At 47.7% G+C, this 19,686-nt stretch overlaps 2 protein-coding genes across 4 annotated transcripts in view; one reads left to right on the top strand and one right to left on the bottom strand.

Annotated features, from left to right (window-relative positions):
- Positions 1-19,109, top strand: part of brip1 (BRCA1 interacting helicase 1) — a 59,060-nt gene extending 39,951 nt beyond the window's left edge. For both annotated transcript variants that reach the window (XM_029843683.1, XM_029843682.1), the window contains one exon: positions 17,696-19,109. In XM_029843683.1, coding sequence (XP_029699543.1) covers positions 17,696-17,827 — 132 coding nt within the window. In that variant the 3' untranslated portion in view covers positions 17,828-19,109. The remainder of the gene's footprint in view (positions 1-17,695) is intronic.
- tbx4 (T-box transcription factor 4) lies at positions 102-14,027 on the bottom strand. 2 transcript variants are annotated; one of them, XM_003977786.3, is made up of 9 exons: positions 13,525-14,022; positions 10,038-10,183; positions 9,850-9,944; positions 4,549-4,668; positions 4,135-4,282; positions 2,089-2,241; positions 1,724-1,812; positions 1,426-1,649; positions 102-1,358 (listed from the first exon to the last, which is right to left on the bottom strand). In XM_003977786.3, exons 2-9 carry the CDS (start codon positions 10,179-10,181, stop codon positions 709-711), a joined length of 1,623 nt encoding a protein of 540 aa, XP_003977835.1. In that variant the 5' UTR covers positions 10,182-10,183; positions 13,525-14,022; the 3' UTR covers positions 102-708. The 2 variants fall into 2 exon arrangements, with proteins under 2 accessions (XP_003977835.1, XP_029699547.1); XM_029843687.1 differs by lacking the exons at positions 9,850-9,944; positions 10,038-10,183 and having other exon boundaries at positions 13,525-14,027.
- Positions 19,110-19,686: the final 577 nt, after the last annotated feature.

The raw sequence follows: 19,686 nt of genomic DNA, 5'->3' as shown, positions 1-19,686 counted from the left end.
ATTCTACGTTTTCCTCGTTCGAGTGACCACTAATAGGCGGCTGGTTATCAGCACGACCGCCTCAGCTTTGTCATCTACAGACGTCAACACCCACAATCCAGTATTGTGTGGATTTCTCCCTTTATTATGGGAAAAGCTCTGGTTCACATAGTTAAGCCACAGTGTTACATGAGGTGACATTAGTCTCTCGTTTACTTCCCTCGGGGGACTCCTTTTCTCACACCAGAGGACAAAAACTCCCTCTTTCACTTTTGCTCCAGATCCGTGGTGCTGAAGCCTCTTCGGGATGAGTGATGCAGAACAGAGATGAAGAAACGCGTTTGCTTCTCATCGAGTTATTGGATTGGTTGACAGCAAGACAATGGAGATGTCGGTCATCTTTAAACACTCGCGCTTGGGTGGAGTTTCAACCCTGGTTGCACATCTATCTCACACAAGTGTTCGTCACGAGCATCTGCGGCTTTACCCCTCCCTCATCGCTGGCTCTCAGCCGGTTCTGTGTTCGGGAGATCGGGAGCGCCGTTTGGGTTTGTTGCGGTCACACTTTGTGCCACCTTTGACTCTTGGTGTCGGAGTGCTGCCGGCCCCCTCAGATCCGCTCTGCTGGGTTTGCCGGTCTCTTATGGGTAATTCAGTGGTGATGTAAATGGCTGCTCGCCGTCAGCGAAACCTTGATTGGGACTGGGCCGGTTCCTCCCGTCGTCTGCATTAGCTGTCGTTCCAGTGTGTCCCTGTGCTGTTCAAACCCATCTGGTACTGGAAGGATGGCTCCCTGATGGCACCCTGTGAGGGATACGCTGAGAAATCCCTGTGAGGTCGCGGCGGCGACCCCGGCTTCTTGTGGTACGGGCCCGCGTGGTCTGACCGGTCTCTGGGTGCCAGTGTGGCGGGAGCGCAGGATGAAGCGGACGGAGGCGGAGATATCACGGGAAGACCCCGCTGGGCCGGAGCCGAATTGAAGACCCCCAAATCAGACTGCGGTCTGGGAGCCATGGTGGACGCTGGGTGCGGGACCACGGGTGTGACGGCGGCAGTGTTGGTGAAGTGAGCGGCGAAGGGCTGGTAGGCCACGCCGTCCACCGTGTAACGAGGGTAGGGCGGCATCGTCGCCCACATGCTGCGATTCATCGGAGGGGAGTGGTTTACGTCGTCGACGTCGCCCGCGCCAGATCCAGACTCGGCCTCCATCCCGCCGTACATGCAGGCCTCTCTGGCAGAGAAGGCCTCGTTGTGGTAGGGGCGCGGGAGTAACGACGGCTCGTAAGAAGGCGCAGAGCGGAAGTAATGCTCCTCCGAGACCGCGGATGGCGTCTCCAGGAACGGACGCTTGCATCCGAGCTCCAGGTGCCGGGAATTATCTGCGGAGAAAACGGGATTGGTAACGGTCGCGTCCAAATCTGAGGAGAGGGCCGGCGGAGAACTTACCTCTGTGTTTGAAGCAGTGGTACAGGAGGCCGGGGTCTCTGCTCGGGGGGAAGTGGTTCGAAATGGGATCCTGGGAATCCGAGTTCGCCAAGGGAAGCCCGGCTTCGTACTGATAAGAGGACAGGACTTGAGGATGACCCGTCATCAGCTTCCCTGCCAGGTGGTTGTGGGAGGAGATCAGCCTCTGGCGAACCGAGTTCTTGGAGATCGGCGGATACTCTTTGCTACAGGAGGGCAGACGAAAGATGAGCGTTGTGCTCAACACTCACTCAAGGTTGGACTCGTTGGACTCGCTCACCCCTGTAGTCTTGAAATACGCGGGTCTGCTTCTTCGCTGCCTCGAAACCCTTTGGCAAAGGGGTTGTTTTCTATTTTCAGCTGGGTGATCTAGGAAAGGAATATAGCCTTTCATCCATCCGAGCCTCAGAGAATCAGGTTGACTTAATCTCAGTCTCAGGATTAGCTCTCTGCCCTAACATTGTTGTAACGAGTGTAATCATTCAAAATAATCAGGAAAAACTTAATCAGATACTCAAAATAAATAGCACACAATATCAAATATGTTTGCATACATTAAATATGAATCACAAATGACTTTTGCTTGAACTGCAGGGATTTTACAGGGACTATAAATGTTAGCATGCTAACCAGCTTCTGCGCTACCTTGTGGTTTTGGTAGGAGGTGACAGAGATGAAGGCCGTCTCGTGGAAGACATGGGTACAGTAGGCCGTGTTCTTGGATCCAAAAGCATTGTTTTCATCTGCTTTGACGATGTGGAGTCTCGGCTGGTACTTGTGCATAGAGTTCAGGATGATCTAGAGGAGGATATAGATTTGATTTTGCACGTCTGTGATTTAAGTACAGCTTTGGACTTTTGGATTTGGTTGGTGGCTTCGTATGGTTGGCTGATCGGCGTCATATCTGTTGTGTTTCTAACTTTCCATGTTGTCGTCACGCCCACCTCAAATCCTCTCAAAGTCAGTGGAAGCAACCATAGGCTTTCATCAGGCCCTGACAGGGCTACATTTTCCCAGCATGCACCAGCTCAGCCTCAGTATGTCGTCACCTTTATTGGAAGATCTACCCGAATTCATAGACCTCTTTATCACACAACACCTTATTTGCGGACAGTTTTTAATTAAATCGACGACTTGATCCAGCAGTTCCTCTGCAGCTTTCATCTCCGCCACGCTTGATTGGACATCCAGATGTTTCGTGTAGCAGGTAGCATGTGTCGAGCCTGTTTAGCATGTGTGGCTGTTCGGATGGCTGCAGGTCGGCCCGCTAGCATCAGCCCGTTCTCTGCAGCGGGTCGCCGTGCACAGCGAAGCGTTAGCAACAACGGGGAAGGGTCATCACTAGTCCAGCTCTGTCAAGGCAGATGAACATCAAGGCCCGCACATCGGCTCCCCTCCTCATTTACCAGAGGAGGGGAGCTTTCTCCTCCAGGGGGCTCCCAAAGAGCAGAGCAGAGAGAGCGACGGCCCAGGCTAAAAAGCAAACGTGCTCCCATGCTCCTGAGACGGACTGGAGACAGGGATAAGCTATTGGTGGGTCACCAGAGTCTCTGTTGTTGACCTTTGTCTGCCAGGGAGCTGTTTGAGGATGATACCAGAGACTCGGTCAGGGGGGCTTTGCACAGATCAGCGAAGAGCTAATGACAGTATTTGCTTTCATGTTCCTTGATATAAAAACGCTCAGACATGCTCATTTGCTTCGGCTGACACAGGATACTGAGGGTGAGATCGTGGTTACCGCAGCGCCAGCCTGTTTGTCACCGGGAATTAAAACGTCGTCATCGTGATTCTCGACTGGATTATTGATGACGGTAGAGCGATCTGTATCGCGTCACATCACTGGGCTCGGCTGGCGCAGGGGTTCAGTGAAGGCATCATATGGGATTATGTCGCGTCGATAACGTCTGTTTAGTGCCAGTAAAGTTCGTGCTCGCGGGGAAGCTGCCGGAGTTTCTCCGCTGATCAAAAGAAACCAAAACCTGCAATTCTCAGGCACCAAACAATGGAAAATTGGTCAGATTCCTCATTTTTGTTCTGGTCCTGTGACGAGTAATGATAAGTCCTGATTGGGAGTTCCCTGGCCCTGACGGCCCTGCTGCAAAGCTCCTGGTCAGGCCGTCATCTGGACCATGCCTGGTCTCAGACTCGTCCTGTCCTCATTACTCGGCCTTATCACTGGCCAGGCGCTGAACTCAGGCTGACAGCAGGCCCCGCCACTGATCTGAGAGGTTATGAACCTAATGAGCCCGCCCATTGATGGGATGGCTTCAGACAAGCTATCCCAGGGTCCCCCTGGGGAGCACTGCCACAGTCACACTCTTCACCTCACTCTGCAGCTTTTGCCTTTCATCCTTCTTTCAGGAATCTGCCTGCGAAACAAAAAAAAATCCTCTTGGATTTTGATGTTTGGACGCGCTTTTACTCAATGTTCTGTGTCAGCGCCGCGTCTCACATTTGAGATGGGGTTTTTTTTTCTTCGTTGTTTTTTCTCGAAGCAGGTTTGACACTCAAACTGCTGCTATCCTAACCCAAGTAGCCTTTTTTGGTTGCGTGAGGAAAAATAAAGCCGGGATTAAAACCAACAACCCCGGCGTTGTGTTGTAGCACTGAGATCCACTTAGCCTAGCTGCTCATCCTCAATAATGCTAACGATGGAACTCTGTTTTCTTAAAGCTCCTTGCAGAGACTCACATGTCCGAAAGGGTCCAAGTGGTTGTTTGTTAGCTTGAGCTTCTGGAAGGAAACCAGTTGCCTCATCCAATGAGCTCCTGCGGCGGGGGAGTCGGGGTGCACGTACAGCCTGCCTGGCATGGCGGGCTCGGCTTTGCCAGCCACCATCCTAACAACAGATGTAGGAAGACAAACTATTATAAGGAAATCCGTGTTGTCTTTAGCTCTCTAGAGAGCAAAGGGACCAAAAGTGGCTGCTGAGGGGGCGCCACTGTTCACTGAATCATTGATGAGGCAGATAAGGATGCATTTATTTAATGTTGAGCTGCTGATGCTGAAAATATATCCAGAGTAACCGGACTCATCTCTCAAGATATATGAGTGATGTTTTTAGCGGGCCAAAGTTGGAGCAGCCCATCTCACCCTTAAACTTACCACTTGTTATCGCAGAACTTGTAGCGGTGGTCATCAGCCGGGACCACGTCGATGAGCAGGATGTATTTGGTTTTTGGGTTCATCCCAGTCAGTTTCACTTTGTAGCTCGGAAACATTCTCCTGGAAGAGAGCAAGACGACGTGTTACACCTGCTCTCATTTGACTTTTACGTGGAGCGACGGCCACTCTTGATTCAACAATGGTGAATGGGATTAGATGAATTAGCGTAAGCGCCTTCTGTGCAACGCAATGTTGTAAACAACCCTGGTAAACAGGGATCAGCCCCACTTTTCAGTATTATTTGAATTGTACTCGTAAATCCATGTGATTTGGAAACTTTCCTTCACTAAACTTTTGTATTTCTGACTCTTATTTATCCTCGGAGGCTTGTTAATTGTGTTGCGTGGCTGCGTAGAGGAGTGTGTGTGTGTTGGGAGTGCAGATGAAGATCCAATTAGCTCTGCGATGATGTCCCTAGCGGATTGGGAGGTGCAAGGTGCGGTTGAGATCACAGCATTGACCAACAAGTGTGGTGAGAACGTCCTGTTTTACGAGGCCCGGGGTGACCTCTGCACCCCAACAGGCTGCTGCGAGGAACAACATGCGAGGGAAACACTTGCCAAAGCTTCAGGAATCATTTTCTTGACATTGTCCTTGTGGTCAGAACGCATTTTCTGGCCTGGTAATGATTTGCCTCCTTGTGGATATTTGAAGGCTGAGATCCTCTCATTCTTGTGATACAGAGAGGTCACAGAAAGTATGGGAGCACGCTCTATCTTTCATCTTTTTAAATGCCTCCAGACCTCACGACTATATGCTAATATAGCACTCAGAGTCATAAAAGCCATGAAGGAGCTTCCTTCTTTGGCCTCTTCTGGGAACACTTTTTCATCTGCACTAAAGGAAAATTTGCAAAAGGACTCTGTGCCCCTTATAAAGCCCTAAGTGGTTTTTAATGGCACCCCGGATCGCACAGCAGTTTAGATAGCCAAGTCGTCATTGCTCAACAGGCCACGGTCGAAAAGGCCTGCAGTTTATCCGCGTGCGCTGCCAATGGCAACATGTTCAAACAGTGGGAGGACTCATGAAAGCCCCGCATGCTTTCTGGAGAGACGCAGCATTAAAACCCCTCTTTTCATACCCACCATTCTGATCAGCGCCCCTCTTCAAAGGCTCCTATCGTGGGTGACACCATCTGATCATGTTACTGTAAATACTCCCTCGTGTAAGACAAAGAGAGGCAGAGCGAGGAGGGGGGATTTAGGGCATTTCTCTCCCAGGCTTCAAATCCAATCAGTAGGAGAGATCAGTCCCGGTATCATCCTCATCGAAAGACGGGTTAATCTGAGAGGAACATTCAAAACAGACCTCTGCTCATCTGCAGCTCGGCTCGCAGCGGACGCACACAACAGATGGAGGTCCGTGTCAACACATGTGGCCCTCAGATTTGTGTAATGTGTCCACAACCGTCAAGTGAGGGGCTCTGCTGCTGCTCAGGCCTGGGCTGAGGAAATGAGTCTGTCCGCTCAGACGGATTAGAAGAACGGGTGGGGTGTGGGCGAGATGGGCCTGGTGGACTCCTCAGCTCCGTTTGACTCAATATGGTGAAGAATGTCAGGATCTCCTGACAGCTTCACCCGCACGATAACACGGCTCCCAGGTTTCACGACGTCGATTGAGACGTAATATACGAGGCTGTTAAAGGACTTTTATTACTTCTACGGTACGTTTCCACGATTCAATTTGTGCCTTTTTAAGCCAAGATAAAGGTAAGGTTTGACCTGAAGACCATCTCGAGCCAGGGTCCCGACTACAGTTTAACTCTTCATTTACTGGAGCCTGTCATTAGGGGGCAGTAGAGATGCTTCGGAGGCTGTCACTGGGGCGGTATCGATGACTTTAAACGCTCTTGTTTTCTCTGGACACGTTTTTAAATGGGGCAGATTTATGATGTGATTTACATCAACGTGATGAACCACTCTGGGTTTAAAGTGATCTTTTCTCTGCATTAGCCAACACAGACACTGATTAATCCCTCTGTGATTTTCCCAGGAGTTTTCTCTTCTAACACACGGAATGTAGTCTTTATTTACTTTAATGCTGCGTCAGTGCTGAATAATTTGTCCGGTTTTAAAGAGTCTCATTTTTTTATCTGCAGTCAGAAAAACAGCGTTTTTCCCCCCTTTACTCTATTTAGACATCTTTTAATCTGAATTATAATTCACAAGTTTTTTATTTTATTCATATCATAAATATCATAAATATCACAAACACAAACCACATTCTGTGATTACGACTCAGACAAATTGTCGCATTTCGGTGCGGGAGACGCGAATACGTTCACAAAAGATACAGTTATTGTTACCCCGGACAGCTAATTTTCCACGGCTGACAAGATGAAGGCAAACGTACACACAGGTTGGTGTGAGTGAGCGAGCGAGGTTAAGAGGAGCATGACAAATGAAGGCTGGAGAGTGTGTGTGTGTGTGTGTGTGTGTGTGATATCAGTGTCCGGGTGTGTGTTTCTGTGCCTGGCCAGCTGTTTCTCTTAACAACCCCACATGTTTGGGCCCTACCGTGATACATTCCCTCTCTGGGAATCTCCAGTATGGCGGCAAGATCAAACGGCGCCATGGGTAGGACTGGTGGGGGGGGGGGGGGGGGGTGATGAAGCGCTACGAGCAAGTAGACCGGGCCCATCGTGGGCGCCGGATTCCCCTCATCCACCCGCCACCGCTCTCTTGACGGGTTGTGTATAGAGAGGGAGCCTGAGCTGGATGTTGGGACCCTGGCAACGGGTCCAAAATGGGGCCTGCCCCGGACACGCACCTCCTCGGGTCGCCTGCAGCCAGAACCAGAGGGGCGCGTACGTGCCCTCCGGTTCAGCCCCGATAATTTACAGCGCAAACAGACTTCTACGGTTCCATTACATTGCGGAGAACCTGATGCGGAACATTGCAGAAGGCAAATTCCGCCGGCCACGCTCAGACGCTCCGGGTAGCAAACAGCTGTTTGCTCATTCTCCATACGACCGGAACTCCTTTATTATAAGAGCGAAAGCGCCTCGGGCGCCCTCTGCTGGCGGGTTGCAGTAGTAGCAACATGCCCCCCCCTCCCCCGCTGCTACTGTCGAGTTGTCGTGATCAAGGTTTGAGTTTGTGGTCAGCTGAGGGCAGACTGGCAACTGTAGAGACAAACTAATGACCAACAAAACAAACGAATTCTGCAAAATTAGCCGAAAATTAGCAAAGGAAACTAGATTCTAGACTGGTGTGAATCATCAGCTGTGCAGCTAAGAGTTCTTTTAAGCTGAACACACCTTCATGTTCCCCCCCGCCGCTCTGATCTGACTCACATTAGCAGATAAAGCTGTCACTGCCCCGCATGATGTCATCGCTTCTAATCAATGATTCATTAGATCGAGAAGACTTTAACATCAGCTGACCCTGATTTGAGATGAGTCACACTTTACGGGGGCAGAAGAGACACATTTACGGAAGTGCGAATGGACAAATTAAACACAGTAATGCGGTTTAGGAGCTGCGGCGGATTCCCACATCACAAATCTGCGCGCCGCTCATAACTGGCGTTAATAATTCAGCCTGGTATCGGTGTCGTCGGTCCGATCCCTGTGTGTGTGACCTTCAGCTTGTGTGCTGCAGAGGTAAACTCAGGCAGGTTTTCCCAAGCACAGCTGCATAGCTGAAGCCCGGCACGGCCCTTCAAAGGGCTTTAAGGCTTCAGAGCCCACTTCATCAGCCGGACAAGGGAAAGCCCATCGCTTACTGTTATGCAGCATTAAGGAAAAAAATGTGGCGACCTTTTACATTTTTTTCCTGGAGAGAAAGAAAAAAAAACCATCCCGTGAGGAATGAGAGGCGGAGGTCGATTTGGGAGCGTACTCATTCTCTGGTTAATGTCCAAAGAGCTAGCTATCTAATCCTCGGGTCGCATTAAATCCAACAAGCCGAGCAGTCATTTGTGTTTTCAATTATGCAGCCAGTGCAGCGGGAACTTTCCGTCCGTCCCTGAGAGAACGTTCTAACTGCTGTATGTTACTATTAGCTGTCTAAACAGACGGTCGCAGACTAGTACGCAACCCATGAATCCATCACCAACGATATCATTTACTCTCTTTATTTCCCACCAGATTTATAGCGATTTTGCGCTGACATGTGCTGGAAAACCAGGCGACATTCTTGTTGGTCGGTTCTGGGAGTGAGGTGATGATTCTGCTGGGTTAGATGGACGTTTTAAAACTCCCCTACATTGGTGAAACAGCTAAAGTTTTCCCAATTATTTCACAGTAGTAATGACCTCATAGGTTCATGTCTCCCTGGATCCATCGTACAGGCAGATTTTCACAAATTATTAACACAATTTCTATTTGTTTCTATTTGTTTATTTTCTATTTTCTATTTGTACATGTGCTGCGGCACATGTAAGGCTCGCTAGCTCAACTCTCCATGACGTCCATTGGTTTGTAAAGGGACCTTTCAGAACCATGGATTTTAACTTGCAGGACGTCGCCAAGCCAGGAATGACCATATTTGGAGAAGAGGGCGGGGTTGGGGGAGGAGTTAGGGGCGGGTATAACTTTTCGTGTCAGGCTGTGCAGCCCACCTACAGACTGTATTGTGCTGTATGTCAGGCATGTCAATCAAATACACACTCTCCAGTTAGAAAGGATTAATATCTAAATAGATTATGGAAATAATTTCAGATGGACCACCAGATCATGCGTTAGGCTGATGAAATTTAGCTGTTGACACCGTTATAGGTCGTGGATTCTTTTTGAGTGAGTATTTTGTGATCAAACTTGAGGTAGTGCCCCCAGCGGAGGTGGGTGGTATTGCAAGTAAAGTCACTTCCGCGTTGGCTTCCGTTTTCGTACGGGAAGATTATCTTTTAAAATCAGGCAACGGCTCAGCTAAAACACATTTTCGACGTGTTTGTCATTAGCTTGTATCGGTTAGAATTTATCGTAGATTTACTTCCTCACCACCTTTAGTTTTCATTGAGTTTGGGTCCATTTCTGCATTTCCAGTTAATTTATTTGTCATTTTTTTAGCATTGCAAAGGTAGCAACATTTCAAAAGTCTTTGTTGCTTGTGTACTTTCCAGCCCCAATAATCTGCACAATCATAATAATCTGCACCATTTTGAATCTCCTTTTCTTGACATTATAGATAATAAAGTCGAGGGTACACAGATACTTTTGTTTGATCCGACTCAGCTAAATTATTGTTTCAGACTAGCTCGTTTTTTCCTAAATTTGGATTGGGATTCTGCTCCACTCACCTCCCTGCCTTCGTGATGATCATCTCTGTTCCGGCCTCATGGAACTTTTTCCACAGCTCCCGCTCGTGAAGAACCACTTTAATGTTCTCGATGTTCTGAAAGAGATCCGCCATCACCGTCCCGCTCCGCTCTAATCCCACCAAAGATAGATTATCGAGAAAACATGCCGCCATTTCCAAACGCTGTACCTGGTTGGGCTCGCTGGCGCTGGGAACGGTGGGAGCTGTGGACAGATCCGGCCGTGGCTCCTGTGAAAGGAGATCAGGCTGAATGGCGTCCTGGACCCGGCTCATGCGTCCATCCGTCACAGCTGAAACCTTCTCCTGCAGCATCTCTGCAGGATTAGCAAAATACTCAGCTGTCAGATGTTTTCAGGGACCGACTGCAAAATGTCAGTGACACAGAAGGTAGATAATGCTGATTGGAAGCGTCGCTACTCGACCAGGCGTGCACGCACACGCGCACGTGTCTCTTTAGCTTTTACAGACCACGAACGCCCGGCAGGTTTATTTATTGGGTCCTCTCTGTTAGCATTTTCTGTAATTCTGTGAAAATGTGGTAACTGTGTGTCTCGACTGAGCTGGGATGTCTGGCCACCAGTTGTTTTTTTGGTCTGGCCAAATTACCCAACGGTGGAGAATAGCTTGTGTTCCCGAGCCAAGTCGTATTTAGAGAGCTCTAAGATGCAGGAGAAAAGAGGGCAAAGCTCACGTTCAGTTAATACGCTGCGTCCTTCTGTTTACAGTGTCGTCTCTGAGGTCTCCACACATGTGTGCACCATCTTCACAGCTTTCACAAACAACAAAACCGTCATCGTCACCAACGAGAGAACCCCCCCCCCCCCTTCCCAAAGATTCCACTGAGCACTAATGGGCAGAAAATACTGCGCTAAAGATCAAAATTTAGTTAATTTTCCTCCCAACCGCAGTTTGGAGGCAGTTTATTGCCTTTTCTTTCATGGATAATTATATCCCTTTTTTTGTTTCGTTGTTTTAAACTCTCCCAAGACTTTTCTGAGCCGTTTTCTAAGGTTCCAGAAGTCGTTGCCGAAAAGAGCTGCCAATGTGTTGACTCACTGAGCAGATTTCTACACTTTTTTTTCCCCAAAAAATTGAGAAAAAACTGTCAAATAAAACAAAGTGTGTGTGTTCTAGTGCGTATATGCTCTCGTGTGTGTGTGTGTGTGTGTGTGTGTGTGTGTCTGGCTACAATCAACTCTACTCTGCTATTTATCAAACTTGCAAAATTAGAGCACCACAAGGCTCCCTATAAACAGCCACATAAAGTTACATGTCAATTATATGCAGACGACGCCGTCATATTTGCCCAAATATATCTAAACATCTAAACATTTTGATGCTGGCTTTGGATCCACCTGCTATTTCGTTATTTTTGCTCAAACATGTTTCTATAATTAAATGGTTGTACTACCCTAAACCCAACAGTGACCTTTGCCCCGAGGGTCAAGGCGGTGATGCGTTCTCCTCACAAATATAAGTAAATCCATTTAAAAAGGCTCGTTCTGAGAATCAGACGTAGTATGAATTTCCTGAATTTCTGCACATTTTGTATCGACAGGAAACGACCTTGCGCTCGTCTGCATCTCGTCTGAATAAAGTCTGCGCGGACGTTTGGGCCGAGCGCTTCCTTTCTACAGAATTCAGCGCCTAATAATAGCCCCCGTGCATCCTCGGAGCATTCTGGCGCCACGGCGGACAGTTAGCGAGTCAAACACGCAGGCTTTATTTGAGATTTGACGAAGGGAATCTGGATCAAAGCCCCGGCAGCAAATCACCCTGACGTGCTGCGATCGAGGCCAAACTCTGGCCGCTCCCAGACACGACGCAGCCCGCTCCTTTTGGGAAGATTGGTGGTTTCTTTTGAGCTGGGATGGAGCCAAAAAATAATCAGGTGAAAGCGATGAGGCACGGACGGATGCGTTAATCTGCGGCCGCTTCGTGCCTCAAACGCTGCGGTTTGTCACTCAAACCATTCAGCCGCGGCTCGTCCTGCTGCTGCTTTCGTGTCGGAACCGCGGGCTGCTTGTTCTCAGAGGGGGACGCGAACCAATCTGGCTTTGAATGCTTCCAAACGGGCTGAAAACACTTTCTGCTCTTAAAGCCGCTCTGTGATTTGTCTCACCTGTCAGGTTGCAGCCACTGTTTTTAGCTCTCAGGACTTTTCTAGCAGCATCTTTCTGAAGAAGGGATGGGGATGGGGGAGGGGGGGGGGTGCTCCAGCTGTGGGAAACCTGTTGCTTTTGTGCCTGAAAGCTCCCCGGGCCTGTAAACACAGGGCGACCCCTCTCTCAGCCATGAAAGTGCAGAGGCGGCGTCCAGCATAAACGGATGGAGACGGTCATGAAAGCTAATAAAGATAAGGCCTGGCAGGGAACAGAGCCTTTTTTAAATTTTTTCTTATTATTTTTTGCAGCGTGGAGCCGGGCCTTTCGCTGGCTCTGTGAACCCGGTTCTGTTTCTGTCACCGAGGACACTCAATCTGAAAAATATTCAGGGCATCTATTCATACACGCACAGCGCCAGTTTTAAATCTGTCAACACGCCTTTAAAGAATAAATAAAAACACCGAACCAGCGGGACAACGGAGATCAGCTGTTTATTATCTCAGTTAATATTGTATAAAAGTGTAGAATCCAGAGGGTAGTCTGGTTAATGCCTCTAAGAAATGTTTGCTTTAAATAAATCCGCTTGTAAAACATTACTATGAACTTCAAGAAGACGTAAAGCCTGCGCACCAGCAATAAACACAACTCACTCTTCTTCTTTTTTTTTGTCTGGGAAAAAATCTGCAAGACTCATTTTAGCGCTCTGCTATCAAACAGTTCAGAGATTTAGAAGCTAAAATGTTGGGCTGTAATTGAGACTGCCCTGGATCTCAGTCCGCCATTTTGTGCCTGCAGCTGTGATTCGAAGGCCCGAAGGCCTGAGCGTCAGCAGGAGACGCTTTACTGTCCAAAGGGAAACGAACCCAACGCTAAATTAATAGAACAAACAAAAACAACTCAGGTTGGCCCAACGCCGTGCTGCCTCACACTTTCAGAACTTTCCAACATAGAAAGAAATACATAAAAAAAACAAGGTCAACTGAGCCGCTAAAGTTTTCTACCTCAATTATCTCAAAATGTCTCCAGAATTCCTTTATGGATTCTACAAATAAATAACAGTCAATCACTTCTTTCAGCCTCTTAATCAAGTAAAGTTATATAGAACCGTATTCACACGCAGCTTTAAAATGCAATTTTACACCACATTTAAATACAATCCAATAATAACAACAACAACAATAATAATAATAATAATAAGTTGCGTCTAGGTGCGGCAGATAAATAGAAATAATTTAACAGAGATCCAAATAAATGGAGGTGCAGGGGTGTTTTTGACGGCAGCTGGGGCCCAGTTCGGGTCTCCCCGCGGCTCCATCCATCTCTCTTCTCCCCCTGTTCATCAGATCTGTATCAGCCTGTGGGAGTTTACTGCTCTAATCATCGCAGCAGATTAGATAGACCCTCCACTCCCATCACACCGTCGCCCTGCGCTCCAACAGAAAGCGGCTTTTCTGTCTTGCTTTTTTTTTTTTTTTTTTTTACAAGCAGGCAGATAATCGGCAGCTAATCAATTGGCCCCGATCAACAGCAGATACGAGCCCTTACTGTACCTCCTGCGTTCAGCTCTCATCCGCTTAAATCCATCCCTGCGCGCCGCGGCTGTCCTCGGCCCGAACAGCGGGGTGTCTCCCGTCCCACGGCGGCGACACGTGGTTTGGTGCAAAAACCCGCCTGTTCTGCGGGGGAACTGCGGGCCGGAGGTTCGCTGCTGAGCGCGGGTTCGGTGGCCGGTTCGGCTGCCCTAGTGCCCTTCAGCTCCTGCGGCGCCGAGCTGCGCTCTGCGCCTGTGCGGTGCGCGCTCTGAGCTCCGAGGGGAGATCTCAGTGGGGGTGTTTTCTTGGAATCGCACCCACGTCCGCGCGTGCACACGCATTCCCCACGCGCACTCCCCTACACGTAGCACGGACGCAGTTGCTCAGCCTTCTTGTGTGAAGACAGTGAGGGGAAAGACAGTCCCCCCCCCCCCCACCGGCGCTTCTCTTAGCGGGGTGACCCTAAAAACGCAGCCGAGCAGCTGCCCTCCAAACAGGCTGTGCTGCCTCTGAGGCTGGGTGACATCCAGTGAACCCATCACACACACACACACACACACACACACACACACACACACACACACACACACACGCACACACACACACACACACACACGCACACCAGTAACCTTCACTGTATATTTCTGTATATTTCCACATGCTTGTGCACCAACCATCATCCTCAGCATCCTTACTTCTCAGGTCATTTACCTGCTCTCACTCCGGCCGCGTGCGCTGTGACTGTCGCGCGAACCGACTCGTCCCGGTCCAATAATGATGGTTGAATTAAAAATAACAATTTAGTCCACGATTATTTCTTTCTGTTAAATTGTTCGTCGCAAAACAATGTGAGGTAACATGGGCGGGTAGTTATGGAATAAATGATGAATATTCGTGGAAAACTGATAATTCATTAGAATGTACATATTAATATTAAGCTAATTATAAAATCCGTCTCTCTCTCTATATATATAAATATGTGTGTGTGTGATTTATATCATATTTTTTCAAAAGCCTGAAAACTTGAGAAACTTAACCAAATCTTGCTCAACTGTTGCCGTTAACGTCAGAAACGCTTCGTTCCGGTTTCAGGTTTTTTACCGTTTTGCGCGTCTTTCTGCCTCCTGAAGCCGCTCCGGTTTGTGCAACACGCACGCGCCTCCTGGACCCCCCGAGGGTCACTCGGGCCTCGTGAGTGTGATGACAGGCCGCGCGCTGTTTACCTGACACGTGCGCTGCTGGTTTGGCGCGAAATGGAGCATTTATTTCGCGGTTTTAATGAATCACATTTCTTTCCCGTTTTTAGGCAAAAATTAATCATTTAAACTGAATCTCTGTCCAGAACGCAGAAACACTGTTTCGTTTGAAGTTGTGTAGCTAAATCCTTTGATTTTATTACAACACAATTACACTGAAGTCAGAGCAGGTTAGTTGTGGCCTTGTGGAACAACAGGCAGATATTTTTCAAATGTATCCCATCGTTCCAGAGCCAAATCTCGACGTTCAACCACAACAATCCAAATTTCCAGGCCCACTTTTGCCCACATTATCGTTTTAGACGTTTAGACGACCCCTTTGACCCAGAGATGATGTGTTCTGCTGCTCAGCCACGACAGACGAGAGCGTCTTACCTCCTGCTCGTCCCTCAGCTCAGCCCGACCTGTTCCTCCGTCTCCACTGAGGGAATGCTTGTACCAGACCCATGCACCACCTCTGCCAGCATCTGCCTCTATCAAAAGGTTTGATCCTATTAATTTATTTTTTTTATCGCTGCCGAATTGAGCTGGAGTTGAGCGGAGGAGCCGAACGTCCACACACACCCACCGTCACGTGGGGGAGAAGAGGAGGAGGTTACAGCAGAAGGCAGCCTGACGCCAGTGTCCAACTGGGGGATATGAATTACTCTGGGGAAATTATGCTGACACAAACATCCATTTTTGTTCTATACCTTACTTTTAATTTCAATCGGACAGTAACTAAAGTCATTCAAATCACCTTCTAGTGCCGTTCCAAAATCTCCTGTTTTTAAAGGTCATTCTGTTGCGTCTGCCTTTAAAATCTTTAGAAACGTCAAAGTCATCTGGCTAAAACTGTGTTTTATAAAGTGCCACTGAAAGTATCTGATTTTATTGGTAGTTAAGTATTTTACTCGTGAAAGCTTAAAGGTTCCCAACACCAAAACATTTAAATAAAAGCAGAGCATCGAAATCAATGTAAAGTTTACTGGATCAGATTGGAAACCAAGAATAAATGGAGCATTTAAAGATTAGAACTGCGTAGAGAGGAATCGTAATGGTACAAAGTAGATGGAAAGATGCTCAAATACAGTCACCACAAAATTCTGGAATCAGGTTTTTCTCAGTAAACATGGACAAAAATGTAGAGTTAATTATCAAATAGGAGGTGAGAGGGTGCGCTGGCCTTTGGATTGATGTTTTTCATGGCTGACCTCCAGCACTTTGCACAAACACGTTCCCATTTGATAATGAAGCTCTTCTGAACCTCATGTTTTCTGGAATAGTTGAATAAAACATCTCATTGATCATCTTTCAGATGAAGCTGCTCCCACAGCCAGTTGAGCACTCTGGCTTTCTGTCTGAGAGACCTTTCAGGGTTACAAAAATTTGGATTAATCAAATATTTCAGCACTATCAGAATCATTTATTAGCCATCACCATATTTGCCAGTTCTGAAAGGTCCTGGAAGGGCAAAGGTCACAGTTGGGGATCGCTCATGAAGTTGTGATGCCTCCGGGACTGACGGTGTCGTATCAGCTTTTTAAGGTAGATGTAGAAACAGACGAGACTGTCAATGAATGTGTAAGAACAAGAGCTGTTAACCTCAACCGGGTGGGGCGCCATCACCTCCATCGTGGAGTTGAGTTTCTCTCAGTTTTCATCCAGTTTTGACGTTTTAGGGGGGTTAAATACTTAAAACTACGCCCACGAAGATCAACACGTGATGGTTGAAGCCTTTTCGAGGAGGGTTGTTGGGAGGTCAGCACCAGGGGGTTAGCTGGTCCTCTGGCCACGGCTGATATTAAATATAGCATAAAGGTGGAATAACCAGCGGTAGAAAGGTGGGACATCAATGTAAAAAACCTCATTTTCTTCCTTCCTTCGGAATAAAAGGCCGCCATTTTGTGCTGATCATTTCGTTTCTAACCGTAAGTCTGGAACCAGGAAGAGGAATTATGGACGCTTGAATTCCAGACAAATTAAACATTAAAAAAAAAAGAATCTTCATTCCAATTTGTTGCTGGAAACTCAAAGTCTTCCGTTGATTTATTTTTGTTCTTTGACTCTTTCAAAGTTCTCTTGAAAGAAAGTACTTTATCACTTATATCGCTGACCTTTAGAGTTCTGCGCCGTTCATCAGCGAGAAGCTCGTTCCCTCGACTTAAACGACACTTTGGGGTCACCGTTGTGGCGAAATTGGTTTAAATAGATTAAACTAACGTCTAATTTCAGTTTGTCTAAATCTGACACTTGTACAGCAGCTATAAAACCGCTCCTGTTTATCTGGCCTCCCTCTCCACCCCCCTGGCGTCTGACTCAAGCTCGTATTTAAACAGTGTCATGCCCTTTGTTTTCCAGAGCTACCCCCCCCCCCCCCAGACCCTTTGAAACGGGCGCCATGTTTCCACTGCGATCGTTTAATTCAGAGAGCAGCTTGATGATATTAGTGTCAGGGTCAATTGCTGATTTCGCTCAGAGTTTGGAAGTTGGCGGTATGTTGGCGTCATGTGCTGCTCGGTTCAAGATCTGGTCAAAGCCACACACACACACACACACACACACACACACACAGCTTCTCTGATCCCTGAACATGTGACAGGGCAGACATGGGACCGGGGTTATCCTACAAACTTCAGAGGTCCGAGTCCAGCACCATGGAGCTCAGACCTCCCATGAGGGAACCTCCGGAATCACCTCGCCATGCTCTTCCTCCTGCCTAAATATTTAGCGTTGGGAACTTTAAAGCGTGCGGGGAGGACATACATTTGACCATTCCTCTCTGAAACATGAGCCCCAACCATTAAAGTCCAACGTGACGCAGTGGTCTTCAGTATCTGCCGGCTTCTCGCTGCCGCTGGCGGTGAAACCGAGGCGGCCGTTTGTCCGCCTGCACGTCCGTGCGTCCGTTGTTATTGGGTGCGAGTGACTTTCCCTGTGCTCTGTTCTCCCAGAGGAGAGGAGTCCTGCGTCCTGGAGGAGGAGGAGCAGAGGGATCTGTCAGCTCCAAAGGTCATCGGGATTTTTTTTTTGGACTATTTTCTTCATTTTCTTGCAGCGTCAACGAAAAATCCCGTTTCCCGTAACCTTATTCGAGCCAAACCGACACCAAAGGAGACCGTGACCCAGGAGCATCGCACCTCTTTATGACGAGACCCCGATGACGGCCTAGCAGCGCCTGAATCTTCACGTGGACGTTTGAACATCGGCGGTTTTAGATGCTGAACCGAAGCATGAACAGACTTTCACAAACTCTCCCTTTGAGTCCTCACAGAACTGTCCAGAAGCTAAACAAATCCAAATTCATGACGCCGTTATTTCGATGGGAAATTCCTTTGTTTTGCTTTCAAGTTTATTGCTTTGTTTTTGAGTATCGCCTCTCCCTGAATTTCGCTCTGATTCACCACCTGCACGTTAATGGGAGTAGATCCAAGCTCTGAAACAGCCTCGACGGTAAATCAGTCGTGTTGTTGGACCGCGTCAACGTGCAGCACGGCTGTGATGTCATCAGAAGTGGCCTCGGCTGCTCAGAAACACGCGTCGCATCAGTCAAACTCCAGGGTCCACGGTCGGCCTGGGAAGAGTTTATGTAAGCGAGCGTGGGTGTATGTTAACACGCGTCTGAGCCCGCACCAGTTGGTTTTGGGCGGGCGGGGGGGGGGGTATGTATGTTTTTAGAAGAGCCGGCGGGTTTAGTCTCAGCATCTTGACTTGTTGGCCGTGTCTGTGGGCCGTGACAGGTGCTGTTAGTCTTTGCTAATCTCTCACGTCCATCTCACGTCAGCTCCGTGATGGCGGCACCGGAGCCGGCCCCCGTTCTCCCACCGGCCCCCGTTCTCCCAGCTCGGCTGTGCGGATCCCACACGTTTGCTCTTGTTCTTTCACAAATAGGGGTGGACTGATGTCTGATCAAAAGCCCAATTTTGCCACGTCTTCCTGGGTTTGATCCGAGGCAGCCGAAGGTCTCGTCCGTCTCCTTCCGCAGTAATGAGGCTGCAGGGCGCAGCGCGGCCCTCTCCTGCCACTTCATTAGCCGCCCCTCACTGTTTGCCTTTGCTTTGATTCATGGTTTTTCCTCTGGACGTCGTTCCCAGTTTGTAATTTGTCTCCAAAGCAGCCGACCCTCGGAGGACACGCCATCATATAGAGGCTTTACGTGCCAGCCTTTTCATGTTGTTTTCATTGAACTTGTGTTGGGGGGAGTCAGACAGGAGAAGACGCTAATGTGTTGATTTAAAACTCCAACGCATCAGAAGACCTCCAAAATAAAGTGCTGCTGGCTCTTTTATTTATTCTTTTTATTTATTTTTATAAAAATCTGAACATGTAGGTGTAAAAGTGAACATGTATTTTAAATTAAATTCATTCTGGCAATTATTGTGTACATTGTATCTGTTTCATATTTTTAAGGTTTATCTTAAACTTAACCAATTGTCAGATCAATTAGTGAACAATTCAGGGAAGTTAATAATGTTGATAAAGTGTTATTATATATGTAAATAATCCAAGGAAAAAATGCAATAATTTATATTAATCATTAGTTTAAAATCTGTTTTTTTAAGTGAGGGTCAAATATGATGTTTAAATTAATGTTTCTGTAATCTGCATAGAGGAAATCAACTTTAGACAGAATGTGTGGGTCATATAACATTTATAAAGGACGTATTTGCACATTTTTACACGCGGAAATCTGCGAACTTTCAAGGTTTTAAAATATTTCCCTGCGGCCAAACGAATTTTATGCCCATTTAGTTTAAATGATCCCCCAAGATCATTTTCTGTTAGCTCGGCGCCGTTCTTGACCTTCTCTTGAAGTCTCCGTGCCAACAGGACCTGACAATAATTCATATTTATAATCTGTTATTAAGAGGAATTGGAGAACATCTGACAGATTTAAGCTTCCAACAAATATTAATTTCATTTCTAAGCGTCTTATCGTGAGCTG

The sequence above is a fragment of the Takifugu rubripes genome, chromosome 11, assembly GCF_901000725.2.
Source record: "Takifugu rubripes chromosome 11, fTakRub1.2, whole genome shotgun sequence".
NCBI lineage: Eukaryota > Metazoa > Chordata > Actinopteri > Tetraodontiformes > Tetraodontidae > Takifugu > Takifugu rubripes.
This window is presented reverse-complemented; position numbering and strand designations above follow the sequence as displayed.

What these genes read in the sequence shown, in the direction of transcription:
- tbx4 (XM_003977786.3), bottom strand. Translation starts at nt 10,181, where the DNA reads ATGCTGCAGGAGAAGGTTTCAGCTGTGACGGATGGACGCATGAGCCGG. An exon ending in GCGCCAGCGAGCCCAACCAG is followed by an intron (nt 9,945 to 10,037) that starts GTACAGCGTTTG and finishes GATCTCTTTCAG; the next exon opens with AACATCGAGAACATTAAAGT. An exon ending in CGTATTTCAAGACTACAGGG is followed by an intron (nt 1,650 to 1,723) that starts GTGAGCGAGTCC and finishes GCCCTCCTGTAG; the next exon opens with CAAAGAGTATCCGCCGATCT.